This window comes from Nelumbo nucifera, chromosome 6 (assembly GCF_055504915.1).
Source record: "Nelumbo nucifera cultivar China Antique chromosome 6, China Antique-T2T, whole genome shotgun sequence".
Lineage (NCBI taxonomy): Eukaryota > Viridiplantae > Streptophyta > Magnoliopsida > Proteales > Nelumbonaceae > Nelumbo > Nelumbo nucifera.
Window position 1 is genome coordinate 57,893,856 of NC_142654.1, and position 23,441 is coordinate 57,917,296.

General features: G+C 39.5%; 1 protein-coding gene across 15 annotated transcripts in view; it reads right to left on the reverse strand.

Annotated features, from left to right (window-relative positions):
* Positions 1 to 22,734, reverse strand: part of LOC104602073 (phox domain-containing protein) — a 97,113-nt gene extending 74,379 nt beyond the window's left edge. For 3 of the 15 annotated variants that reach the window (XM_088890441.1, XM_088890430.1, XM_088890438.1), the window contains exons 1-7: positions 22,504 to 22,730; positions 22,198 to 22,335; positions 19,649 to 20,057; positions 19,363 to 19,540; positions 19,115 to 19,254; positions 3,309 to 4,224; positions 2,547 to 2,647 (exon numbers count right to left, since the gene is read on the reverse strand). In XM_088890441.1, the coding sequence (XP_088746567.1) occupies positions 2,547 to 2,647; positions 3,309 to 4,224; positions 19,115 to 19,254; positions 19,363 to 19,540; positions 19,649 to 20,057; positions 22,198 to 22,297 (1,844 nt within the window). In that variant the 5' untranslated portion in view covers positions 22,298 to 22,335; positions 22,504 to 22,730. Of the gene's footprint in view, positions 1 to 2,546; positions 2,648 to 3,308; positions 4,225 to 19,114; positions 19,255 to 19,362; positions 19,541 to 19,625; positions 20,058 to 20,158; positions 20,345 to 20,956; positions 21,298 to 21,455; positions 21,569 to 21,781; positions 21,879 to 21,951; positions 22,099 to 22,197; positions 22,336 to 22,503 lie in introns of those variants that run through there. The other 12 variants (XM_088890427.1, XM_088890435.1, XM_088890433.1 and 9 more) reach the window with 11 other exon arrangements.
* Between the last annotated feature and the right edge of the window lie 707 nt (positions 22,735 to 23,441).

Here is a 23,441-nt window from a genome sequence, read left to right on the forward strand (position 1 = left end):
AATTTGTCTAAAATAAAAAAATTATTTACAGACCGAAATTGAATAGAAAAGAAATCGCAGGGTGCGCTAATCTTGGCACCAAAAAGATTTGATCTCCATCACATGTGCAGCCCAAAAATTCAAGAAACATTCACAGAACAATTCTATAAATATTAGAGAATAATAAAGATTTATTTTCCAGATCATCTGCCCATAATTTGGGAACCAATTCCCAGAAAAAGCGCTAACTGCGCAAATCGGGTAGAGCGCCTTCTGCCCATTTGCGCAGATTCAGATCTGTTCCAATTTGGTTCAAGACTTGAACCTGGCTCCGATACCACTGAAGGGATGGGAGATCCATCATATGGATGGCCGAACCCTATAGGAAGGTTGGGCAAATGGGCAAATTTTCAAAAATTTCTTTACTCCCATCTGGGAATCCTATTCCCAATTTAGAAAACTGCATTTTCAAGATTCGTTCTTGTAACCAAACTAGACCAAATCAGAAACCAAATTAAAAGAAGATATACCTGATACGAAATCAACACAAGAATGTTCCTCCCAACGTAGGTGTTCACGCCCAAAGAGAGTACCAAATCCTCCCTCCACTGAAAATGGCACAGTTTAGGGTGAGGCAGGATCAGTAAGTAGTTCTTCACCAAGAACTGGTGATTCTTCAGCAAGAATCGAATGAGATAGTAAGCACAGCTTCTAAATTGTTTCTTCTAGCAAGAAACAATATCAAGACCAAATCTTGATCAAATCCAAGAACTGGAGATCAAACAGGGTAGGGCAACAAGAGCAGGAAGAAAAAGAGCAAAAGGCAAGAGCAGTCTAATTGTGTTGTCTTCCCTCTGTATTCAGCGAATGTGTCTTTGGAGGTTTGCCTTGCTCTCTTATTTATAGCCTTAAAGAGAAAATTTCCTAATTCCATTAGGAGTTTCCTAATCCAAATCTTTTATTTGGATCTGGACTCTTTAAGTGATAAGGATAATCCCTTATCTTATTTGCAAATAAAGATCAACCTTCCTAATCAAATTAGGAGTTTCTTTGATCCGAATCTTTATTTGGATCTAGACTCTTTAAGTGGATAAGGATAATCCCTTATCTTATCTACTGATCGAAATCCCAGATCCGCCCCTATTTAATTAATCTAATTAACCTAGTTCGAAATGGGCTTTTAAGCCCATTAAGCTTTCAGACTCACTTCCACTTTAATGCTGGCTAGCTTGGCTTTCTTTGTATGGCGTGGGACCCTATCATTGATCTACACATCAGCCACATGGGTTCAGCCTAGCCTTTGTTACAAGGCTTAGCCGAATTCACTACTGAATGCAGTGAATCCCTGAGTCCATCATTATGGGCTCTTAATGGGCCCAACATTTACACTAAATGGTCATTGGGTCTAGCCATCTTATGAAGGCCCAAGGACTGTGGGCAGATGCTAGATTAGCACATCAGGTATAATCTTCAATGGTCTTACACTTAACCTCTCATCCCATAATGATCAAACACTACTCGATAAGAGAGGACCTCTCCCTCAGCTGTCGGCAGTTTAGGTTTCCATCAGAGAGAGTGCATCCCCGATCATTCACTTTGTCCGACAAAGGGGCTGATCCTATCACTATGATCACCCACTCAGATGAATTCTCGGACTGTCCTAACATACCTAGGTTTTGACACCCTCTAAGGATCCCACTGATTGGCATATCAAAGACAGCCCAATCTGACATGTAGTGCAGTATCATAATCGAGTCTAGGGGTCAGGTGTAACATTCCAGTTTTGCCCATCTATCTCCAAGGTCCAGGGCAATACTGGAATTTTGGTCCGGTTCAGGGTTTCAAGAAAACCCACACTGCATGTACCTCAGGTCTCACCCTGGCAGCTGAGACGAGCCACCCCAACCAACTTGGCAATACACCAGTGTTAGAATTGATAAGATAAATCTCCCTAGATCTATCCAACGGCTGTAAAGATTCTAAACTAACACAAGTCTCATATGAGTCCAGTTTAAGGGTATTACACAGAAACACACCATAATAACATGAATCAAATATGTACTTTATTCATTTACAATAAATGTCATAATGTACATCATGCTGATTGAAACTAAGGGCATACACTGTCTTAACATTTATGAGGGTTATCATTCATCTAGTTGCAAGTTAATTCCAACTAAGCATCCAATGACTTGTTTAAATTTGATTGGACTAGGAAAATCTCTTCGAGTCCAAAGGCATTGGATCTGGAGTGAAAAGAGATAGTGTGCTTTTCCCTGCCCATTTTTTGTCATTTTGAAATGTCATATTCTTGCCTATACAAATCTTGAAAGGGAATTTTAGTAAATTAACTTCCTCCATCAATCCAGTAAACAAGAAGGACAAGATGTTGGAATCTGAAAGTTCAGAGGGTCTTTGTTGGAAAAGAAAGTTCAAGGGGCAAAGTATCACTACCCCCAAAGTACAGGGTGGTAGTCTGTAATTTACCCTTGTTTATATAATATAATAGAAATATGAGTACGATGGATAAAAAGATTAATAGAATACAAACATATATGCATATATACCTTCTATTCACAAACCATGTATTCTTTTCTGCATCTGTCACAGCTATTGAATAAACTGCAAAAGATTTTGACCCAAGCTTTTCAAAGTATGCTCCCACGACCTACAGAAACATAGTAAACATAAAAAAACGAAGATGAGAAAATAGAACTCCAAGTATTACTGCAAGGAGCAAGGTCTCAAGCTAGCCAGATAATTTGAATACAGAAATCTGCTTATACAAGGGGCTTCAAAAGCAATTATTGGTAGGATGAAAGGATAAGCATAAGGTCTTGATAAGGGAAGCAAGGAATGTGACGAGTTTATCGGTAGCTACATCAAGCTGGTTTCCAAGAACTGTTAACTCTGTAGCTGGTTCTCCAGGACAACAAGGAGTTAGTAGGCAATGTCTTGGGTCAATACCCTACATGATAAAGGTCTATTGTAAGTTTATAGTACCATTTGGAGCTACAGGAGAGCAGCTAAGAGCTAGCTTGTTGTGTAATATTAAGGAAAAACTTTACTGATAATAAAGGTATTATGGAAAAACTTTGTATAAAATGTAATTGCAATAGGCATTTGCTCATAAATAAACTTAACAGTTATTGATAAAAAAATAAAAAAGAAAAAAAGAAACCCAAAGATGAGAAAACAGGATAAGAAGATCAGCATGCAAAGAAATGCACAAACAAAACAAACTGATGTCATATCTTCATTTCTTACAGACAATTTTCTGATCATATTTCCATAATTTCACATCAAAAATTGCATGGTAAGATTCTTACCTGGCACTTGAGCTTGGGAATATGTACTAGCCCTTCACTGCAGAATACCATACCAGAGGGACTCTCAACTATATTATCTTTATGCCAGCTAGAATTTGGATTGCAGAATTTTTGAGATAAAGACCCTCCACCTCCACCCATAAATGTTTTTTCCATATCGAGTTGAGTTTTCAAAGCAGAAGTGCTAATTGATCGCTTGAACTGCTTTTTCTTGCAATTAGCAGCTGCAATGGTTTTACGCTCCAATTTATCAGCAAGATACTCGCCCCCAAAAGATGTTCCTTTCTTTGGATCTTGAGATGACTGTGTTCCAATTTTAATCCCATCATTTAGTTGAGAATCAATATTTAATCCTTCTATTTCCTGCACCATAACTTTATTCTCTGTTCCTGCAAAACTTTCATGATTGTTGGTTAACATTTCCTTGCTTGAATTTCTCACAGGCACAGAATAGCTGGTTTCTGAAGGCCTCATTGCAGGTGCTGATGAATCTCCTGCTTTAACAGGCTTGTCAACATTATTGTTGTAATCATTTCCATTGGACCACATGTTCTCAAGATTTTTAGGAGGAATAACTTCACTTCTCTGAGTTGCAGCCTCTAACACTGTTGCCCGATCTGCAGAGCATGAGTGCATATGATATTCTTTACACGTGTGGGTAGGGCTATTCATGTAAGTACTAATGGATGGGCTTCCTTGTTCTTGGTGGCTTCCTTGAGACAATACCATAATATCTGGTTGGTTACAGGTTGATAAAATTTTTCCCTTTGTAGATTGACCACCTTGTGTAGATCCAACAGCACCAGATTGATCATGGTGTTTACTAGTTACATCAGCTGACTGATCATCATTTACCTCTTTACTGCCATCATCTACTTTGGTGAGGAAAAGTTGTTCAATTAACTCATTGATAAACCTGGGAAAAACATATCTTCAGTGCCCTTTTGAAAAGCATAATGGAAGATATAAAGGTTAATTGTGAAAAACCATTTTAGACTAAAAGGTTGAGATACCTGATTCAAATATCCAAACAGTGAGCTAGAACTAAAAGGAAGACTACATAGTCAGTTAAGGAAGTACATCTAAAACATAAAAAGTAAACAATGTTTAATAGGAATCCAGGTATTTCACATATGACAAAATAATACCTAGAACTACTAACATATGAATTCAACATGTATAATTCAGTACAAAGCCATATTCTGTACAGTGAGGCTTAGTACATAGCTAGTTTTTTCTCTTTTTTTTTCCTTTTGATCAGAGCTGCCTCAGCCAACTTTTATAGTTGCCTTTCTAATCTCCTGTCCCTTTTGCTTGTTGTATCTCCAGTCCCCTCATCAACTTCTTTTCCCTGATAAACCAACTTTCAGTTCTCTTAGGGTCTTTAGTTGTATTTGCTTTGTTCATGATATGAGTCCTTCTAGGCATAAGTTTGATCCTAAGTTTATAAAGTGTGTCTTTCTTGGTTAAGGTTCAGGGTGGATTCCGAGGAAACCCAAAACTCTAGGGATCAGGGATGGGGTGGGGATGGTATTTGTTCACCCCCTTTTAACTAGTGATATGCATCTTCATTCTTCTTAATTTAAAAGATTTTTATTAAAAATAAAGAAAAATGAGATCCTCCTTCCTCTTCTCCCTCCTTCTTCCTCCTCATCCCCCCTCCTCTCAAGTAGGCTTACGCCTCTTTGTGTTCGGGAGGCTTACGCCTCTTACGTTCCGAACTACACCTCATGCCTCTAGGTAGTAGAACGCCTTGCATCATGCCTCCACGTTTTAAAACATTGAAGAAAAGAAGACACTAATGCCCAATTGGCCCATCATCCCTACAGGGGTGTTGTATGAATTTTATGTTTTTGTTGTGCCCCCAACTATTTCCTTTTCGCTTTCTTCCTTATTTTCTTTCCTTTTCTCTCTTGTGTCTTTTTTTAATCTTTTGGCAGTTAATGAGTCTCATTACATATCAAAAGAATATCCACTTTAATGGTAGGGTTTTAGTGAGTTATGGTTTGTGTTTCAAATACTAAGTAATTAGATATTTAGTTATCTTTTGGTTGTTATTTTTTATTTTGGGAATGTACAAGGATTGGCCTGACCACTAATAAAATCTACATATAGTACCCCTAGTATAATTGAATAGCAAGTTGGAATTTGGAATTGAGATTTGTGTCTAGTAGTGCCTTGAGAGGTACAAGTCTCTTCACCAATTGATGGTGGCTCAGTTGGTAGGTTCTCTGACTCATCAAAGTAGAGAGTTAGGATTTAAAAAAAAAAAAGGTCTCTTGCCTCTTCTATGCCCTTTATTATTACTTCTCATTCTTGCTAAGAATATTCTCAGCAACGTATTTATACTATTTTCTCACTAAAAACATTCTTCTAAATGTCCTTATTCCCCCCCCCCCCCCCCATCATTTAGCCCCCCATAGGGATGATTTAAGCATACCTTATTGTACATTATTATTACTATTATCATATTTTGCAATACCAAACCTCACCACAATCTCCCCATTTCACCAAGGGGTGATGCAAAATATTCTAGAAAGATTTTTTTCCTAATATCTCCTATATATTATTGCCAATATATCAGGCATATTTTGACTTTTATTAGTAATTAAACGTCTAATATTTAAAACTTTAGAATATTTTTTGATACTTAATATTGTTAAACAACATAAAATAGCTCCGATACCATGTCAACCAACATAAAATAAAATAGCAACTTAAGGAAGAAACAAGAAGAAGAAATAGAGAAACACCAAGGTTTAAAGTGGTTTGGCTTGGTAGCCTACATCTACGGTAGGAGAGGAAACATATCCACTATGAGAACAAGAGCTACGACTCTCTCTCTCTCTCTCTCTCTTACTCTCTTCCCCACTCATTCTTCCTCATTCACTCTTCCTCAAACCCTAATCCCACAAAACCACTTGCTTAAACAAGCATAAGACCGAAATACATCAAAATTATATAGAAGCCCCTTTTTCTCCCACAAATACATATAGGTCCCCACAATATTACAAATATACCCAAATACAAAATAACTCTCAACAAATACAATATTTTACTTTTTTCAAAAAAAAAAGAGTTGAAATTTTAAATATTGTTATGAGTTGTCTATATTCTATTAAAATCATTAAAACTTTTTGAAAATATTTTTTTTCTGAAAGAACAAATAAGGATTCTGTAATTGGATGACTGGCTTCTATTTTGAAAAAGAGAACAAATTAAAAAAGAAAATTCTCAATCTGAGAAGAACATATAGTTACAAAAGATAGAAATCAAAATGGAAAGTCAATGACATTTGTATAGAAGATAAGATGGCTGAAATACTAAAAGGGAGGCAGAGAGTGAAACCTATTAAAGTCTATTAATCTTCTATTGTCTGACATACATGGTTGTTTGCTATGGTTTCGAGCCGTAAATGTGCAATTATGCTTCTTCTAACAATCCACGAAGCTTCATTGACAAATCCCATGTTTTTAGTAATTTTGATTTATTTCTTCAGATTTTCCAAATATATCATCAAAATTAGCAAAATATCCCTGAAATTTGCCCATTTCTACATGGTGAAACATCATTCCTTATAGAAATTCCAAACCATGATTATACTGTGTCAACACTCTTGTCTGAAAAGAGAGAACAACAAGAATAATCTTAGAGGTGTCAAGAATAATTGACTCCCACCTCAAAGAGTCTCTTATATATTAAAATATATGTACAACTACAAGAATGCCACATATAGGGCTGAAAGAGAAAAAAGAAGAATAAGAAGTATAAGTAATGTACAACAAAGACTCTAATAAGATACATCAAGTTATAGAGTCTCCACACCCCCCCCCCCCCTCAAACTGTGGCAATCCACCTCGATGTGCTTGGTCCTTGTTGAAATATTTTAGTTATTTGTGTTAGGGTCTAATTGGCTAGTTAAAGCATTTTTTATTTCTATTTTTTTATTTCTGTTATGTCTGTTATTGTACTCACTTATAGCAGGGGCACAAGGGTCTTTTCCCTTCTTATTTCTGCCGCCCTATATAATATAATAAAAGCTGGCGCCGCCAGTACTGTTCTATTGCCAATATCTTCTCTTTTCTTCTCTCTTCTCTCTTCTTCTTCTCTTCTCTTCTCTTCCTCTTATTTCTGGCCGGCCACACTGTCAAGATGGTATCAGAGCGGGAATACTGACTGAGAGAACAGATCGAACAAGCATTCCTCTCCTCTGTGGACAGTGACCCCGTTCCTAAGAATGTGGCAGAAGCTTTATCTAAACCTGAATGGACAAATGCAATGCAGGAAGAAATTGATGCATTACACAAAAATAGCACTTGGGAGTTGGTGGACCTTCCTGAAGGGAAGGAATTAGTGGGTTGCAAGTGGGTGTTCACAGTGAAACACAAGGCTGATGGAACTGTTGAAAGGTACAAGGCTAGACTGGTAGCAAGAGGTTTTACACAGGTATATAGAGTGGACTATGCAGAGACTTTTGCTCCAGTAGCCAAGATGAACTCTATCAGGATCCTTTTATTGGCAGCAAATCTTGACTGGAACTTCACCAATTGGACATCAAAAATTCTTTCTTGAATGGTGACTTGGAAGAGGAAGTGTACATGACCCAACCTCCAGGTTTCTGTGCCAAAGGCAGTGAACAAAATGTGTGCAAGTTAAAAAAATCTTTATATGGGTTGAAACAATCACCTCGGGCTTGGTTTAGTAAGTTCCATTTAGCAATTCAACAGATGGGGTTCAAACAATGCCAGTCAGATCACACTCTATTTGTGAAAAGAGGTGAAGGGAGAATTGTAGCTCTTATTGTGTATGTGGATGACATAGTGATCACAGGAGATTGGGAGGCTGAAATACGGAGACTAAAAAAATTCTTAGCCACTCAATTTGAGGTGAAAGATCTAGGCCCCTTGCGTTATTTCCTTGGAATTGAAGTTGCCCACTCTCACAAGGGCATCTTTATTTCCCAACGGAAATATGTACTAGATCTACTAGAAGATACAGGCAAGTTGGGGATAAAACCAATTGACTCACCAATTGAATCTAATCATCATCTGGGAGACAGTCAGGGGGAGTTTTTGAAAGATGTGAAGAAGTTCCAGAGACTCGTAGGTAGACTCTTGTATTTGTCTATGACCAGGCCTGATATTGCTTATGTAGTGGGCATCCTTAGTCAGTTCATGCACAACCCTAGGACAACTCACTTTGAAGCTACAGAGAGGATCCTTAGATACCTCAAGAAGTTTCCTGGAGCTGGTTTGTTGTTCTAGAAACATGGTCACTTAAAGGTGGAAGTATATACTGATGTTGATTGGGCAGGAGCAGTTGATGACCGAAAGTCTACCAGTGGGTATTGTGCCTTTGTAGGAGGAAACCTAGTCACATAGAGAAGTAAAAAACAAAGTGTGGTGGCTAGATCTAGTGCTGAGCCAGAATATAGAGTGATGTCTCATGGGGTTGCTGAAATCATGTGGATAAGAAATCTGTTAGGTGAATTGGGTTTTGCAGTGAGCAATCCTATGTCACTCTACTATGACAATAAAGCTGCCATCAATATTGTTGCTAATCCAGTCCTGCATGATAGGACAAAACATATTGAAGTGGACAAGCATTTTATTAGAGAGAAACTTGTAAATGGAGAAGTGTGCACTCTATATGTCAGCTCAGAAAAACAACTTGCAGATATCTTCACCAAAGGTCTTCATCATGTGTGGCACAACGATTTGTGTGACAAGTTGGGCATGATTGACATCTATGCTCCAACTAGAAGGGGAGTGTTGAAATATTTTAGTTATTTGTGTTAGGGTCTGTTTGGCTAGTTAAAGCGTTTTTTATTTCTATTTTTTTTATTTTTGTTATGTCTGTTATTGTACTCACAGTAGGGGCACAAGGGTCTTTTCCCTTCTTATTTCTGTCGCCCTATATAATATAATAAAATCTGGCGCCGCCAGTACTGTTCTATTGCCAATATCTTCTCTCTTCTCTCTTCTTCTTCTCTTCTCTTCTCTTCCTCTTATTTCTGGCCTGCCACACTGTCAAGAGTCCTCTCATTGAAGGCAAGGTTAGATGCAATCTTGATAGCACTCGTATTGTCTGCATAGAGAGGAATAGGAGTAGGAAGCTGAATGCCAAGATCCATAGAGAGAATGTAACCAAACAACCTCACTATAAACCGAAGACATGGCCCAATACTCTGCTTCAGTGGAAGACTTGGAGACTGTTTATTGTTTCTTACACTTCCAAGAGATAAGTGAATCACCCATAAAAACACACCACCCAGAAGTGGACCTACGAGTGTCTGGACAACCAGCCCAATCCGCATCAGCATATGCTCTCAACTGAATAGGAGAGGAGGAGAAGAACAGCCCCTAGCAAGTTGTGCTTCTAACGTATCGAATGATGCGATGAACAGCAGTCATATGAGGCTGACGAGGAGCAAAAACAAATTGACTAACAACCAAAACAGCATGAGAAATATTAGGCCGAGTCATAGTGAGATAAATGAGGGACCCCACAAACTGGCGATATAAGGCAGCATCAGGAAGTAATGGACCTTCAGATTTAGATAGCTTATGATTTAGCTCCATAGGTGTATCAACATGCTTTTCATCATTAAGACCAGCAAGTTTAACAAGGTCAGAGGCATACTTTTGCTGACAAACAAAAATACCCTCGATCACTACTGTTTCTACTGTTGCTACAGTAGTCCGAACCAGTAAGGAGAAGAAGAAAGAGAAAGAGAAGAAGAAGAAGATGAAAGAACTGTCGAACCTGATAGCTAAACCCTATCAGTCGACCTCTTAATAGTGATTATGCTTCTAATTAAATGTACAAGGACTAAACTGCCCCTACTTAAGTATGGGACAGAGAACCTCTAATAAGACTGCCACATAAGCTCATAACATAACCAAGGTGAGTTGACTAATCTACCCTTATTCGGCTAACTCTAACACTCCCCCTCAAGCTGGAGAATATATGTCATATAATCTCAGCTTGTTACATATATAGTTCACTCTCCCTGAGCTTAAGGCTTTTGTAAACAAATCTGCCCATTGATCACCTGAGCTTACATGTTTTGTGCTTATCTCTCCAGTAAGAACCTTCTCCCTCACAAAGTGGCAATCAATCTCTATGTGCTTTGATCTCTCATGAAAAACAGGGTTGGATGAGATATGGAGCGCAGCTCGATTGTCACAGTACAACTTCATAGGTTTATCCATGTGGAACCCGATTTCTTGTAGGAGATTCCTCAACCACACTAATTCACATGTAGTGTGTGCCATGGCTCTGTACTCGGCTTCAGCATTGCTTCTAGCCACAACCATCTGCTTTTTACTCTTCCACGTCACAAGATTTCCTCCAAGAAATGTGCAGTAACCTGTAGTAGATCTTCCATCAGACACAAAGCCCGCCCAATCTGCATCCGTGTACCCAACTACTTCAAGTTTTCCTCCTGGTTTATACAATAGCCCACGGCCCGGAAATCCCTTCAAATATCTTACAATTCTAAGAACTGCATCCCAGTGAGATATACGAGGGTTCTGCATAAATTGGCTCACCACACTGACTGCAAAGGAGATGTCTAGTCTCGTGATAGTCAAATAGTTCAGCTTCCCCACTAGTCGTCTATACCTTCCAGGATCATCAAATATTTCCCCTGTATCACTGCTCAACTTAACATTCCCAGCCGGTTTTGCACCTAACAGTCCTGTTTCGTCCAATAGACCGAGAACATATTTTCTTTGGCACAGGTTTACACCTTGTCTTGATCTAGCAACTTCTATACCCAAGAAATACTTCAATGTCCCAAGGTCTTTTGTTTGAAAATGATTTTGCAGAAAGACCTTGAGTTTGTCGATCCCCAATTTGTCACTGCCAGTTATGACAATATCATCCGCATAGACCACTAATAAAATCTTTCTAGCTTCTGAGTCATAGCTGAACACTGAGTGATCAACCTGGCATTGTTTCATTCCAAAATTCTTCACCACTTCACTAAACTTCCAGAACCAAGCACGAGGCGATTGTTTCAACCCATAAATTGCCTTTTTCAGTCTGCACACATTACCAGCCTCCCCCTGAGCAACAAACCCAGGTGGTTGCTCCATATATACCTCCTCTATAAGGTCACCATGAAGGAAGGCATTTTTTATGTCAAGTTGAAATAAGGGCCAATCATACATAACTGCTAGGGAAATTAACACATGGACAGAGCTAATCTTAGCCACTGGAGAGAAGGTCTCCATATAGTACACTCCATACAACTGTGAATACCTTTTAGCAACAAGTCTGTCTTTCAGACGCTCCACACTACCATCTGGCAAGTATTTAACAGTATACACCCATTTACAACCCACAACATGCTTACCAGGAGGAAGAGTAGTGACCTCCCACGTGTGAGTATGCTGAAGAGCAGAGAGTTCCGCCTCCATTGCCTGCCTCCACCCAAGTGAACTAAGAGCCTCTTGGATATTGTTACGTATGGAAATAGATGACAATAGTGAAACAAACTGGCGATGTGAGGCGGAAATGCGAGATACTGAAACAAAATTGGAAATGGGATGGAGAGTAGAACTACGTTTACCTTTCCGTAAGGCAACAAGTAGGTCAAGTCCTGAGGGTTCAGCAACAGAAGCAACGACAGGATCCGCGGACAAGGTAGAAGCTGGAGGAGGGGCCGGTGTCGTTTGACGTGTATACACTTGCCGAATTGGTGGTCGTTCAGTAGGGATCTGCACTAGATGAGGTGACGAGTCAACTCCAATAGGAACACCCGGAACAGGATCACTGACCGGAAGAGGAAGAGGCAGTAAAGGTGGAGACGAAGATGCTTCAGTTCCTGAGAAGAAGGGAACAGACTCAAAAAAGGTGACATCAGGACAGACATAGCACTTCCGAGTAATGGGATTGTAACACTTGTACCCTTTTTGAGTCCGAGAGTAGCCAACAAAGACACACTTAATGGAGCGTGCATCCAACTTGTCTATTCCAGGACTCAGATTGTGAACAAAGCACACACAGCCAAAGATACGAGGTGTTAATGGAAAGGAAGACAAGGTGGGGAACAAGATAGAGAAGGGAGACCGACCATGAAGAATAAAAGAGGGCATCCGATTAATGAGGAAACACGCAGTAAGTACAGCATCACTCCAAAACCGTTTAGGAACACTCATATGATGAAGAATAGACCGAGTTGTTTCAAGGAGATGACAGTTCTTCCGTTCAGCCACCCCATTTTGTTGAGGAGTGGATGCACATGAAGTTTGATGAATGATGCCATGCTGTTCTAAATACTGTTGAAAGTAAGTAAGAAAATATTCATGACCATTATCTGAACGAAGAACTTTGATTGGAACACCAAATTGTGTACGTATTTCAGCATGGAATTTTTGAAAAATGGAAAATAATTCACTCATTTCTTTCATTAAATAAATCCATGTCATTCTTGAACAATCATCAATAAAAGTGACAAAATACTTGTAACCATTATAAGACTCTATTTTGATTGGGCCCCAAACATCTGAATGAACCAAAGCAAAAAGACTCAACATACGACTTTCAACTCTAGGACTGAAGGAAACACGACGATGTTTCCCAAACTGACACGACTCACACTGTAACACTGACAAATGACTCAAAGACGGAACTAGTATCTTGAGTGCCTTGAGAGAAGGATGTCCCAGTCGACAATGCCACTGTAGAGGAGTGAGTGAAGTCTGAAGTGCAACTGACGATCCACCACCGTCAAGATAATACAATCCACCAGCTTCATGCCCCCTACCAATCTTCTTCCCTGTCCTGAGATCCTGAAAAACACAAGAGGAAGGGAAAAAAGTAACAGAACAGTTAAGAGTCTTGGTTAATTTACTAACAGACATAAGATTGAATGGAAACTTAGGGACATATAAAACAGATGATAAAGAAAGAGAAGCCATGTCAACATTGCCAACACCACAGATGGGAGAGGAGGAACCATTGGCAAGGGTAACAGTTTGAGATGTGGAAGTTTCAAAGAGAGAAGAGAACACACCTGGAGTCCCGGTCATGTGATCAGAGGCTCCAGAGTCAATAATCCAAGGAGAGGTTTTAGATGACAGGCAAACTATACCTGAGTGGGCAACAGTAGCAGTAGTGTGTTGTGAAATGGACTAAAGGAACCGCTCATACTCATCACGCAGTACACTCACCATCTCCCTTCCGGAAACAGATGTAGATGTGGAAGGAGTTAGGTCTGCCTGTTGATTATCACTGACATCAACCCCACCAGCAACCGCATGATTGGCCCATTTAGAGGGAGGGCGGCCATGAAGATCATAACAGAAATTTACGGAATGTCCTTCCCTGCCACAGTGGGTACACTTCCTTGCAGAGCTGCCTTTTTCTTTGCCACGGCCTCCCCCTGAGTCACGACCACCACCACAGCCAAATATGAAACCACCACGACCTCCTCGGGAGGCATGTCCTCCCCCTTTCGTACCACGTCCACCTCCTCGGGCTGTCACAAAAGCTGATCTATCAGACTGTGTGGGATTCCTCTGTCTGTCCCAAGGAAATCCTGCGAAGCCGAGCAAACACTTCATCAAGTGTAGGAAGGGTAGAGCCCCCCAATATTTGGGCCCTAACTGGTTCATACCCTGATTTCAACCCCACTAAGAACCTTGTGACATCTAGTTGTTCCCTCTGTTGTTGCTGAACCTTAACATCTAGAGTGAGAGGATGATAGACATTGAGCTCATTTCTGAGGTTCTTCATACTGGCATAGTACTCTTCTAGGGTTTTATTTCCTTGTTGCAGACCAAAGTACTCCTGATAAAGCTGATATACCCTTGTAGTATTATCTTGCCCAGAATACAGCTTCTTGGCATGTTCCCATATGTCCTTACCTGTATCTAAGAACATGAAGTTGGCACTTATTTTGGGTTCCATACTATGCCATAGCCATGTCATGATTTGAGCATCCTCCTGTTCCCAATCATCAAACCCTAGAGAGTCAGCCGGTGATTTATCTTCTCACATGCTTCACTTTTCTCTTTGCCTTTTGAAAAACTTCCACCGACTTGGCCCATGAAACATAGTTCTCACCATTAAGTTTAATTGAGGTCATTTGTACACCTAGATAGTCAGAGGAAACCACCACACTAGGTTTCTGATCACTACAGCCATCTCCCATTGCTACCATGATACTCTTTCAATGCTACTTCTAATCTGAATTCCCAATCACCAACTAAGTGCTGCTGTCAAGAGTTTGATGTTCCAGAACCTACAGCAGTCCCTAAACACAATGATAGATACACACGCCTTTGTTCTTATCCACACCACTACTAATTTCACAAAAAAAAACACAGACTACACCGACATTAATTCAGCACTTACTAACCACATGCAAGCTCTCTTTCAACTACTCAACAGAGTTTGTGCATCACAAGCACCACCACACAGCCATAGCTGTCACACACGATACAGACCTGATTTAACGCTTTTAAGAGGGCACCACAAGACCAACAAAAACTCAACTAGTACCATTGCATTACACCTTGCACCATTCGGCCACCTACAGTAGCAGCCCTTACACCATTTGGTCATTGTAAACACAGCCTGTTCTTGGAATTTTTCCAAGAACCAAGGCAACAACCAACCTAGTTCTCTAGGTTCTGATCAGTCCTCTCAAGTTCTTGAAGATTTTCAACCCAGAAATACCAACAGCACACAGAGGAGAGATAACCAACCTTCGTTTGAGAGCTTCAACCAACCATTCACTGCTGAAGTTGTTTTCTTAGGAAAGGAGGTTCCGTGCACCAGAAAAAAGAAGAGTTGTGATGTTTCAGGCCTGGGACGAACCACTTTTCTCCATTGACAGCCCAAAGAAGAAAAAGGAGAGAACTGAAGCACGAACTGAAGTTGTCACGAACTGAAACAGGTCACGAACTAAAGTTGTCACGCTCTGATACCATGTTTCTACTATTGCTACAGTAGTCCGAACCAGTAAGGAGAAGAAGAAAGAGAAGGAGAAGAAGAAGAAGAAGAGAAGAAGAAGAGGATGAAAGAACTATCGAACCTGATAGCTAAACCCTATCAGTCGACCTCTTAATAGTGATTAGGCTTCTAATTAAATGTACAAGGACTAAACTGCCCCTACTTAAGTATGGGACAGAGAACCTCTAATAAGACTGCCACATAAGCTCATAACTTAACCAAGGTGAGTTGACTAATCTACCCTTATTCGGCTAACTCTAACAACTACGATGTACTTCCAGTCCCAGGAAATATGTGAGAGGGCCCAAGTCCTTCGTGTGAAAGGAATTATGAAGTAATAGTTTCAATTCACGAATGCCTTCAGCATCATTCCCAGTCAACAACATATAGTAGGAGAATGGTAATACCCTGAGGTCGTCACCTAACAAATAAAGAGTAATCAGAAGAACTCTGGCTATATCCAGTAGCAACTACAACATCGTGAAAGCGTTCAAACCATGCCTGTGGAGCTTGTTTTAGACCATATAGAGACTTTTTTAGGTGACATACTAAAGAAGGATCACTGCAGTATCCAGGAGGAGGCTTCATGTAGACCGTCTCCTTCAACTAACCATGAAGAAAGCCATTATTCACATCAAACTGGCATATGGTCTAAGACTGAGCAGTAGACACTGCTAAAAGAACACGGATTGTGGTGATCTTTGCAACAAGAACAAAGGTTTCTTCATAGTCAATACCATACTCCTAATTATATCCTCGGCAAACTAAATGTGCCTTGTATCGATCAAGAGATCCATCAGACTTTAGCTTAATGTTGTAAACCCAATGACTCCCAACAATGGATGCATTTGGAGGAGCGGACACAAGATCCCAAGTGTCATTTTCATGTAAAGCATGAATCTCTGCATCCATGGCTTCCTTCCAATAAGGGCTACTATTAGCTTCCTGGTAGGAGCGAGGAACATCTGTGGAGGATAGGACAGTAGACAAAGATCTATGGTTTAAAGGAAAACCATAGCGGTCAGGAGGTCTAGGTATGAAGAATGTCTGAAGTAGAGGTATCACTTACAAGAGCAATGGTAGGATGATGATCTGAACCGGGAGGAAGGAGAGTCGCAGGTGCAGGGGCTGGAGCACGTAACCACTTGCGAGAGAAGATGAGAAAGTCCTCAGCAGAAGGAGGTGGAGCATCCTGTGAATCAAAGTTTGACAAAATAGAAATAGACAGTGCAGACAGTCTAGCAATTCTATCAAAAAATGAAATGTGCTCAAGGAAAACAACACTACGTGATATACGAATGAGACGAATAGAGGGATCATAACAAATAAATCCTTTGTGGTCAGAACAGTAACCCACAAAGGCACACAAGACAGACTGTGCAGACAATTTAGAACATTCACGAGAGGGAAGATGAACAAAGTACACACATCCAAAAACATGAAGCATAGATAAATCTAGAGAACGACCAAATAACTTCTGAAAGGGAGACATATTACCAAGAACTGAGGAAGGAATATAGTTGATCAAAAAACATAGCTATATTGGCTGCCTCTACCCAAAAGGAAGGTGGAGTATGGAACTCCTACAATAATGTCCTCACAGCACTAAGGATATGTCCATTCTTTCACTCGGCCACACCATTCTGCTGAGGAGTATCTAGACAACTTCGTTGCACTTGTATTCCATGATCCTTCAAATAGAATAAAAAATCTCCATTAGTGCATTCTCCCCCTGAATCCGAACGGAGAATACACACTTGTGAGTGAAACCGAACCCGCACCACAGCATGAAACAACTTAAATGTTGGGAAAACCTCAGACTTGTGGCAAAGAAAGTATATCCATGTGTACCTAGTACAATCATCAATGAACAACACAAAATATTTGTGTCTAAGCTGAGAAGAGACAAAAGCAGTCCAAACATCACTATGTATAAGCTCGAAGGGAGAGGTAGCATGCTTAGATATGTGAGGAAATGGTAAGGTACGACTCTTACTTAAGCAACAAGGAACACAAGATGTATCAAAGGTGTGCAAGGAAGGAACTTTATTCTCAATAAGGCCTGAATCAAACAAAAATTTTAATTTTTCAGAATGTATATGACCCAAACATTTATGCCATAAGTCCCAAACATTATTTCTATGACTCAGAAGGAACTAAAAGTGGAGGAACTGAAATAAACTGATGATGTTGATATTTGAGGCTTCTCAAACTCCAATGCAAACAGATGGCCCAACCTGCGCCCCTTCCCTCTCACCTTCCCAGTGTTCTGGTCCTAAATCAAACATCCATCCTGAGAGAAATAGCATAAAACTCACCAGGTAAGCCAATAGCAGAAGTTACCAGTTGTCGAATGTTTTCCTCAACCATAGATGCTAGAGAATCACATTTAACAAAAGAATCACCACCAATAGTAGATTTCTTACTCCCATGTGCTACAGCAGAAGTGTCAATTCCATAGGTTGATCCTTCCAGCCTTATAGGAATAATATCTTCTCTACTAGAGGCCCTTTCAACAAGAAAACAACAGTCCAGGCACAAGGATATCAGAGACAACCAAATTTAGCAATCAAGAACTCAAGATGGCAGTCCAAAAAAGGCAAGTTTTAAGACTGTCAAGTCTAAAACCCTTCAAATATGAATCTAAAGTCTGAATCAAATAAATGGAAAGCAAGAAAACCCTAGGACGACACCAGATCTAAGGTTATAGGTTAATCGAGTCAACCGATTGAGAGAAAATGGTGATTTACCAACACATCAGGCGTCTTTTCAAGAATAAGGTATCTTGTGCTTGATCGAAACAATCCCTAGAAATCTTCAAACCAGAAACTGAGTGTAGAATTAAGAAGATCTTGAGAGAACCCTTCAATCTAGAGAGAAAAACTCAAATCGTAGGCTGATGTAAAAGGCCAGAAGTCCAAAAAAGAGTTACAGTCCAAAAAATGAAACTATACAGTGTTACAGCCCCAAGAAGAAGATCAGAAGTCCTTCGAAAACTTCACCAAATCAGATGTTGTCTATAGGTAGAATAGATCAAGTCTAGGCGGCACCAGATCTGAAGTCCAAAGTTGTTGCAGTCCAAAAAAGGAAACTGTACAGTGTTGCCACCCCAAGAAGAAGATCATAACTCCTTCAAAAACTTTACCAAATCAGATGTTGTTTGTAAGAAGAGTAGATCAGGTCTAGGCGACACCAGATCTGAAGTTTGGCCTCGAACCAATGTCTCACAAGAGAGATCTAACGAAATCTCTCCTATTGGTTGTGCAAAAAAGACTGAACAGAAAAGGGTTGAACAAAACAACCCTAATATGATAGGATTACTGCTTCTAGTGAATTTCACGAGAGAGAGAAAAAAGATCAGAGAGCAGCCCGCTCTGATACCATGTCAACACTCTTGTCTGAATAGAGAGAAGAACAAGAATAATCTTAGAAGAGTCAAGAATAATTGACTCCCACCTCAAAGAGTCTCTTATATATTAAAAGATATGTACAATTACAAGAATGCCCATATAGGGCTAAAAGAGAAAAGAAGAATAAGAAGTATAAGTAATGTACAACAAGGACTATACTAATAAGATACACCAAGTTATAGAGTATCCACATACTGTTACATATAACAAAATTGCAAATCAGGATTTTTATTAGAAAATAAGTTATTCAGTATTTATTACAGCAATTTTCTCATGCCACAATTTCTATAGGTAGAAATTCCAAACACCTAGCGACACCTTAATACTGGGCACCTGTGCCATGTACCAAAGTAACAACGCTAAGATTCTAGGAACAAAAAAAGATACTGAAGAAAATAAAGAGAGGAAGATAATTTTGTTAAAACTCACCCGGGACTAGCAAGGTTCATGACAGGTTGCATTACCAAGCTAGTTAAGAGTTCCCTGATAAAGCATCGGACAAGAGGACATTGAGCCTCTGTTGGACTTAATACAACAGCCAACACTCCTCCCATAAGCCGTTGAAGAACCTAAAATGGAACAATATTTATATATATTCAAGTATCCAAAATTTAAAGTAAAGCAGAAAATAGAAACCGAAAGGAATCCACCAGAACACTCCACTCAAACGGTCAAACCTTATACTCGCACTCTGGAGATATCAGAGCCGGGTGAAGCTCCTTGGAAGCCATAAGATGGTGTCTCAATTTTTCTTCCCTTTCTTCACAAGAAAGTGTTCCCATAACATCCATACCAATAGCAGATTGGTTTCTTCTATAAAGGTCCAAGTGGTTTCCTATCAAGTCAACCATATCCCTGAATCATTGGAAAGTCACTTAGTTCTAATGGAACAAGAATTCATGCATCCAACAAACCCAAAAAAGCTTCCTTGATAACTTACAAATAAAAGTAATGCAAAAGCACCTTGTTAACAGGTCGACAAGGTTGATTTCTCTCGCCCTTGCTGATATTTCACCAATGACCTCAGTGATTATTAGGCGTATTTGCTCAGGACCCTCTCTGTCAGGAGTGACTGAAGAGTACCACAAATCTATAATGAATTCCTGCAATATCTTATCAACAAACTCATCAACAGCAGCTTCCACCAGAGGAGAGGCAATTTTCCTCTTCTGTTTTGATGACGGAGGGGGTGGAAGAGTTGAAAGGCAAGGATCGTCAACAAATAAATGCTTCTTCCGCAGGTGAGATAAATATGTCTGCCTATGAGTGGATCGAACCCTCCGGTGGAAGTCCACTTTGTTAATTAGAATACGCAACGAAGAAACCAAGAGAATTGATATGGGAATATTTGTCCACATCGATTTACTTGTATCTGCAACAAGCACCCAAACACATGAAAATGTTTCATCCGTAACTTCCCAAATTATTTGAAAACACATAAAAACTCCTGCTTCGTAAAACAGCTCTTCGTACTTTGCATGGGTTATTGGTCTCTTGGTCAAAAATGACCTATCTGCAAATTGTATTCCAGTAAAGTCACAACTTAATTTTTCTCAATCCCAATTATAATTTCATTTCGTTTGAGTCCTAAACCCAAGAAAATGCAGATCATTGAGTTGACAAGAATCACAAGTCGTATATCTTCAATAAGACAGTTTAAAAGATGGTGAGGCACAACAGTCTTACAAGTTATAAACCTTGTATGAAGCTTAGGCCTCAAGTATAATCAATAAAAAAAATGCATATTAAAACGTCTTGAGGCTTATGCCTCCAAGGCTTCAAGACCAATGGTCTCTTTTATTTTATTTCTTTTAATTCTTTTCTTTTCTATATATATATATATATATATATATATATATATATATTGCTTCTAATGTCTCATTTCTACCTTTTACATTTTAAATATATATCTTCTAATGTCTCATTTCTACCTTTTACATTTTAAACCTTGATTTCTTGAAGGAAAGGGCACTTTGTTATAGTTACTTAAAGTATAAATCTCAAAAACTAGCCGAAATTTTCTTAGATAGAAGTTCAGGAAAAACCCAGTTATCCTTGTCATTTGACAAATTCCCAGATGTCCCTTTCTATGACATCTTGTTTCCGCCTCACAGCACATCTCCGCCATGAGAACATCTCCTGATGATAGTACCACTCTGGATGATATCATCATTGGGAGATGTTCCCAATAGACAGTGGGGATATGCTGTGAGGCGTTGTGGGGCGGAGATGTGATCTCGGAATATTCATTTTAAGTTTTTAACAGACCACCTTCTGCAGTATCATGGTATTAGAACCACTACTTGTTTGAACCAGCCAAGTAGGATCTAAACAAAACTCTCAACACCGAAGTTTGAAGGTTGATATTGAAGGGGATTCTTCATTTGTTGATTCTGGGTTTGCGTTTCAACGTCAGCTGCCATGCTCCTTTCATCCAAGACTGACGCTACAAGCACTTGGAAACTTATCGCCTTGTCATCTGAGGTATTTTGATCAACCAAATTCACCTTTGGTGATGGTTTCACACCAAAACCGTGAAGAAGCACTATAAGACCTAATCCTGCAAACCGAGCCCCATTCAAGCAACCTACCGCAACTGTAGAACAGCAACGCTGTTAATAGGGAAAAGGCAAAAAGGGTAATTTATATGGGACCAACTAGATCGGCCAGAAACAAAAGTGGGCAAAGCAACCTATTCACTCTTAATAGGTATGAGTCCCACGTAGTCCATGCGTACGAAACACTACAGTATTCACTCTTAATAGTTTACCTAGCCCATTGTTGCTAACCATCCGGACTCGTGACAAGCCTCTGCCTGTTTTTACGTCACTGGCGTGATTGATTCCACAACCTACTACACAGCCATCATCACGTTGAGTTGATCTGTGAGTTACATAAACAACGCACAAATGAGAGCAACAGAACTTGTTAGCTCTCCTGTTATCTCTGGACAACGTGAGGAAAAGCCAGAAAATTCAAGTCACAAAATAATGAGAGATTTAACACAAGAGATTATCTCCTCTTCAAAATTATTTAATTACTCATAAATTAATAATGGATATGGCATTAAACAAAAGGAAATGGCGAACAGGATACATGATGAATTGATGATGATGATATGCTGTTCACTCTGAAGAAGAGATGTTCTCAATACGCGGTTGGGATGTGCTATGAGTTATTTTTGAGGCGTATTCTGTGGGAGTAGATGTGACTTCAAAATAAATACTCAAAATATTAAATTAAAGAATACTTTAAATTTAAATCACCTCAAACATGAAACATCTTTATGATGTTGAAATTCAGGAAACTCGTTCCAAAATGCTAGTAGAATTCCAATCAGTGACATCTCACCGGGAAAACAATGACAGCACCCAAATTGATCCAACGTAGCAACATTTAAACCTTAATCGTGGCTGGAAGTAGTTATTGCACATTTGCACACCAACTCCCGAGTCAAATTGGTTCCAACAAAATTCTGGAAATATAAAAAGAAGAGTCGAGTAACAACTTACTCGACAAGAAGCACGAAACAGAGAAGATGATTAACGCCCAGAACGCCGTCCTATGCTTAGCTTCCTCGATCAGATCTTGCAATGTCTGCATCATGTTCATGGTTTCAAAACCCTAGATTCTGCTTTCTCCAATCTCTCCTTCAAACAAAAGAGAATGGAAGTCAGGAGAAGAAAGAAGTTGCGCCAATTCAAGATTTCTTTAACCTCTGTTTCAAACTTCAACCGATGAAGTCTTTCTTAATAAGCAAAAAGAAAAACTGATATTCATTATTTTTTTCTCTTTGTTTCCTAAGCGAGAAAATGTACCTTTGTCGCTCTCTGTCACAGGTTGGGAAGCCGCTGTTCTTGTGAGTTCTTCACAGTCGTTCTTCTGCGGGTTGAAAATACGTGGGAGGCAAACGATGAACCTCGTCACAGAAAATACGCGAGAAGCCGCTGTTATTGTCATTCTGTTTTTCTATTTTATTGCTTATTCACACGTGGCACGCCCCCATTACTCTTGAGATGAATTCGTTATGCTCCCAGCATCCCAACATCCGAGGAGATTTCAGTCAAAATTCTAATGAACCGTTTGTCGAACAAGCTTGATAGGTAGATTTTGCTTTTTATCAAATCAGCCCCCACAACGTCCCACAACACATCCCCGCCCTGTATTGAGAATATCTCCGATCATGACATTATCATGACATTATCATTTCTAGTATTATCATTGGAAGATGTTTTCAATACACGAGGGGATGTGCTATAGGACATTGTGGGGGTTGATTTGATCTTAATAAGTTCATAGACAGAGGTAGCGTGAAATCAAAACAGCTAATTCAGAATACAAGAAATTGAAACTTCATTGCAATGCCCATAATTAGCTAACCAATCAACAGGCATTGCCTTTCTTGTAAGTATACACTCTTCAATGATTTGTTGCACTCTCCAAGGGGGGGGGGGGGGAATCTTCTTCAATAAACTATCGATAACTAGTTTGGAATCTCCCTCGATAATGATGCATCTATTGGAAAAATTGAGAACCACATTATGGGCTTCCCATGCCACCCAAGCTTTTGCAACATTAACTGTAGTAAACCCAATTTTACTAACTTTGAGGTCCAAGATGTGATCCATACAATCCCTGGCCACACAAGCAATAGTGCAGTCACCATTAATGCAAGAGGCATCAAAATTTATTTTGATTTTATCCAATTCAAGACTTAACCATCTGGCACGCATCGTTTCCCTTTGCTTGAGAGAAA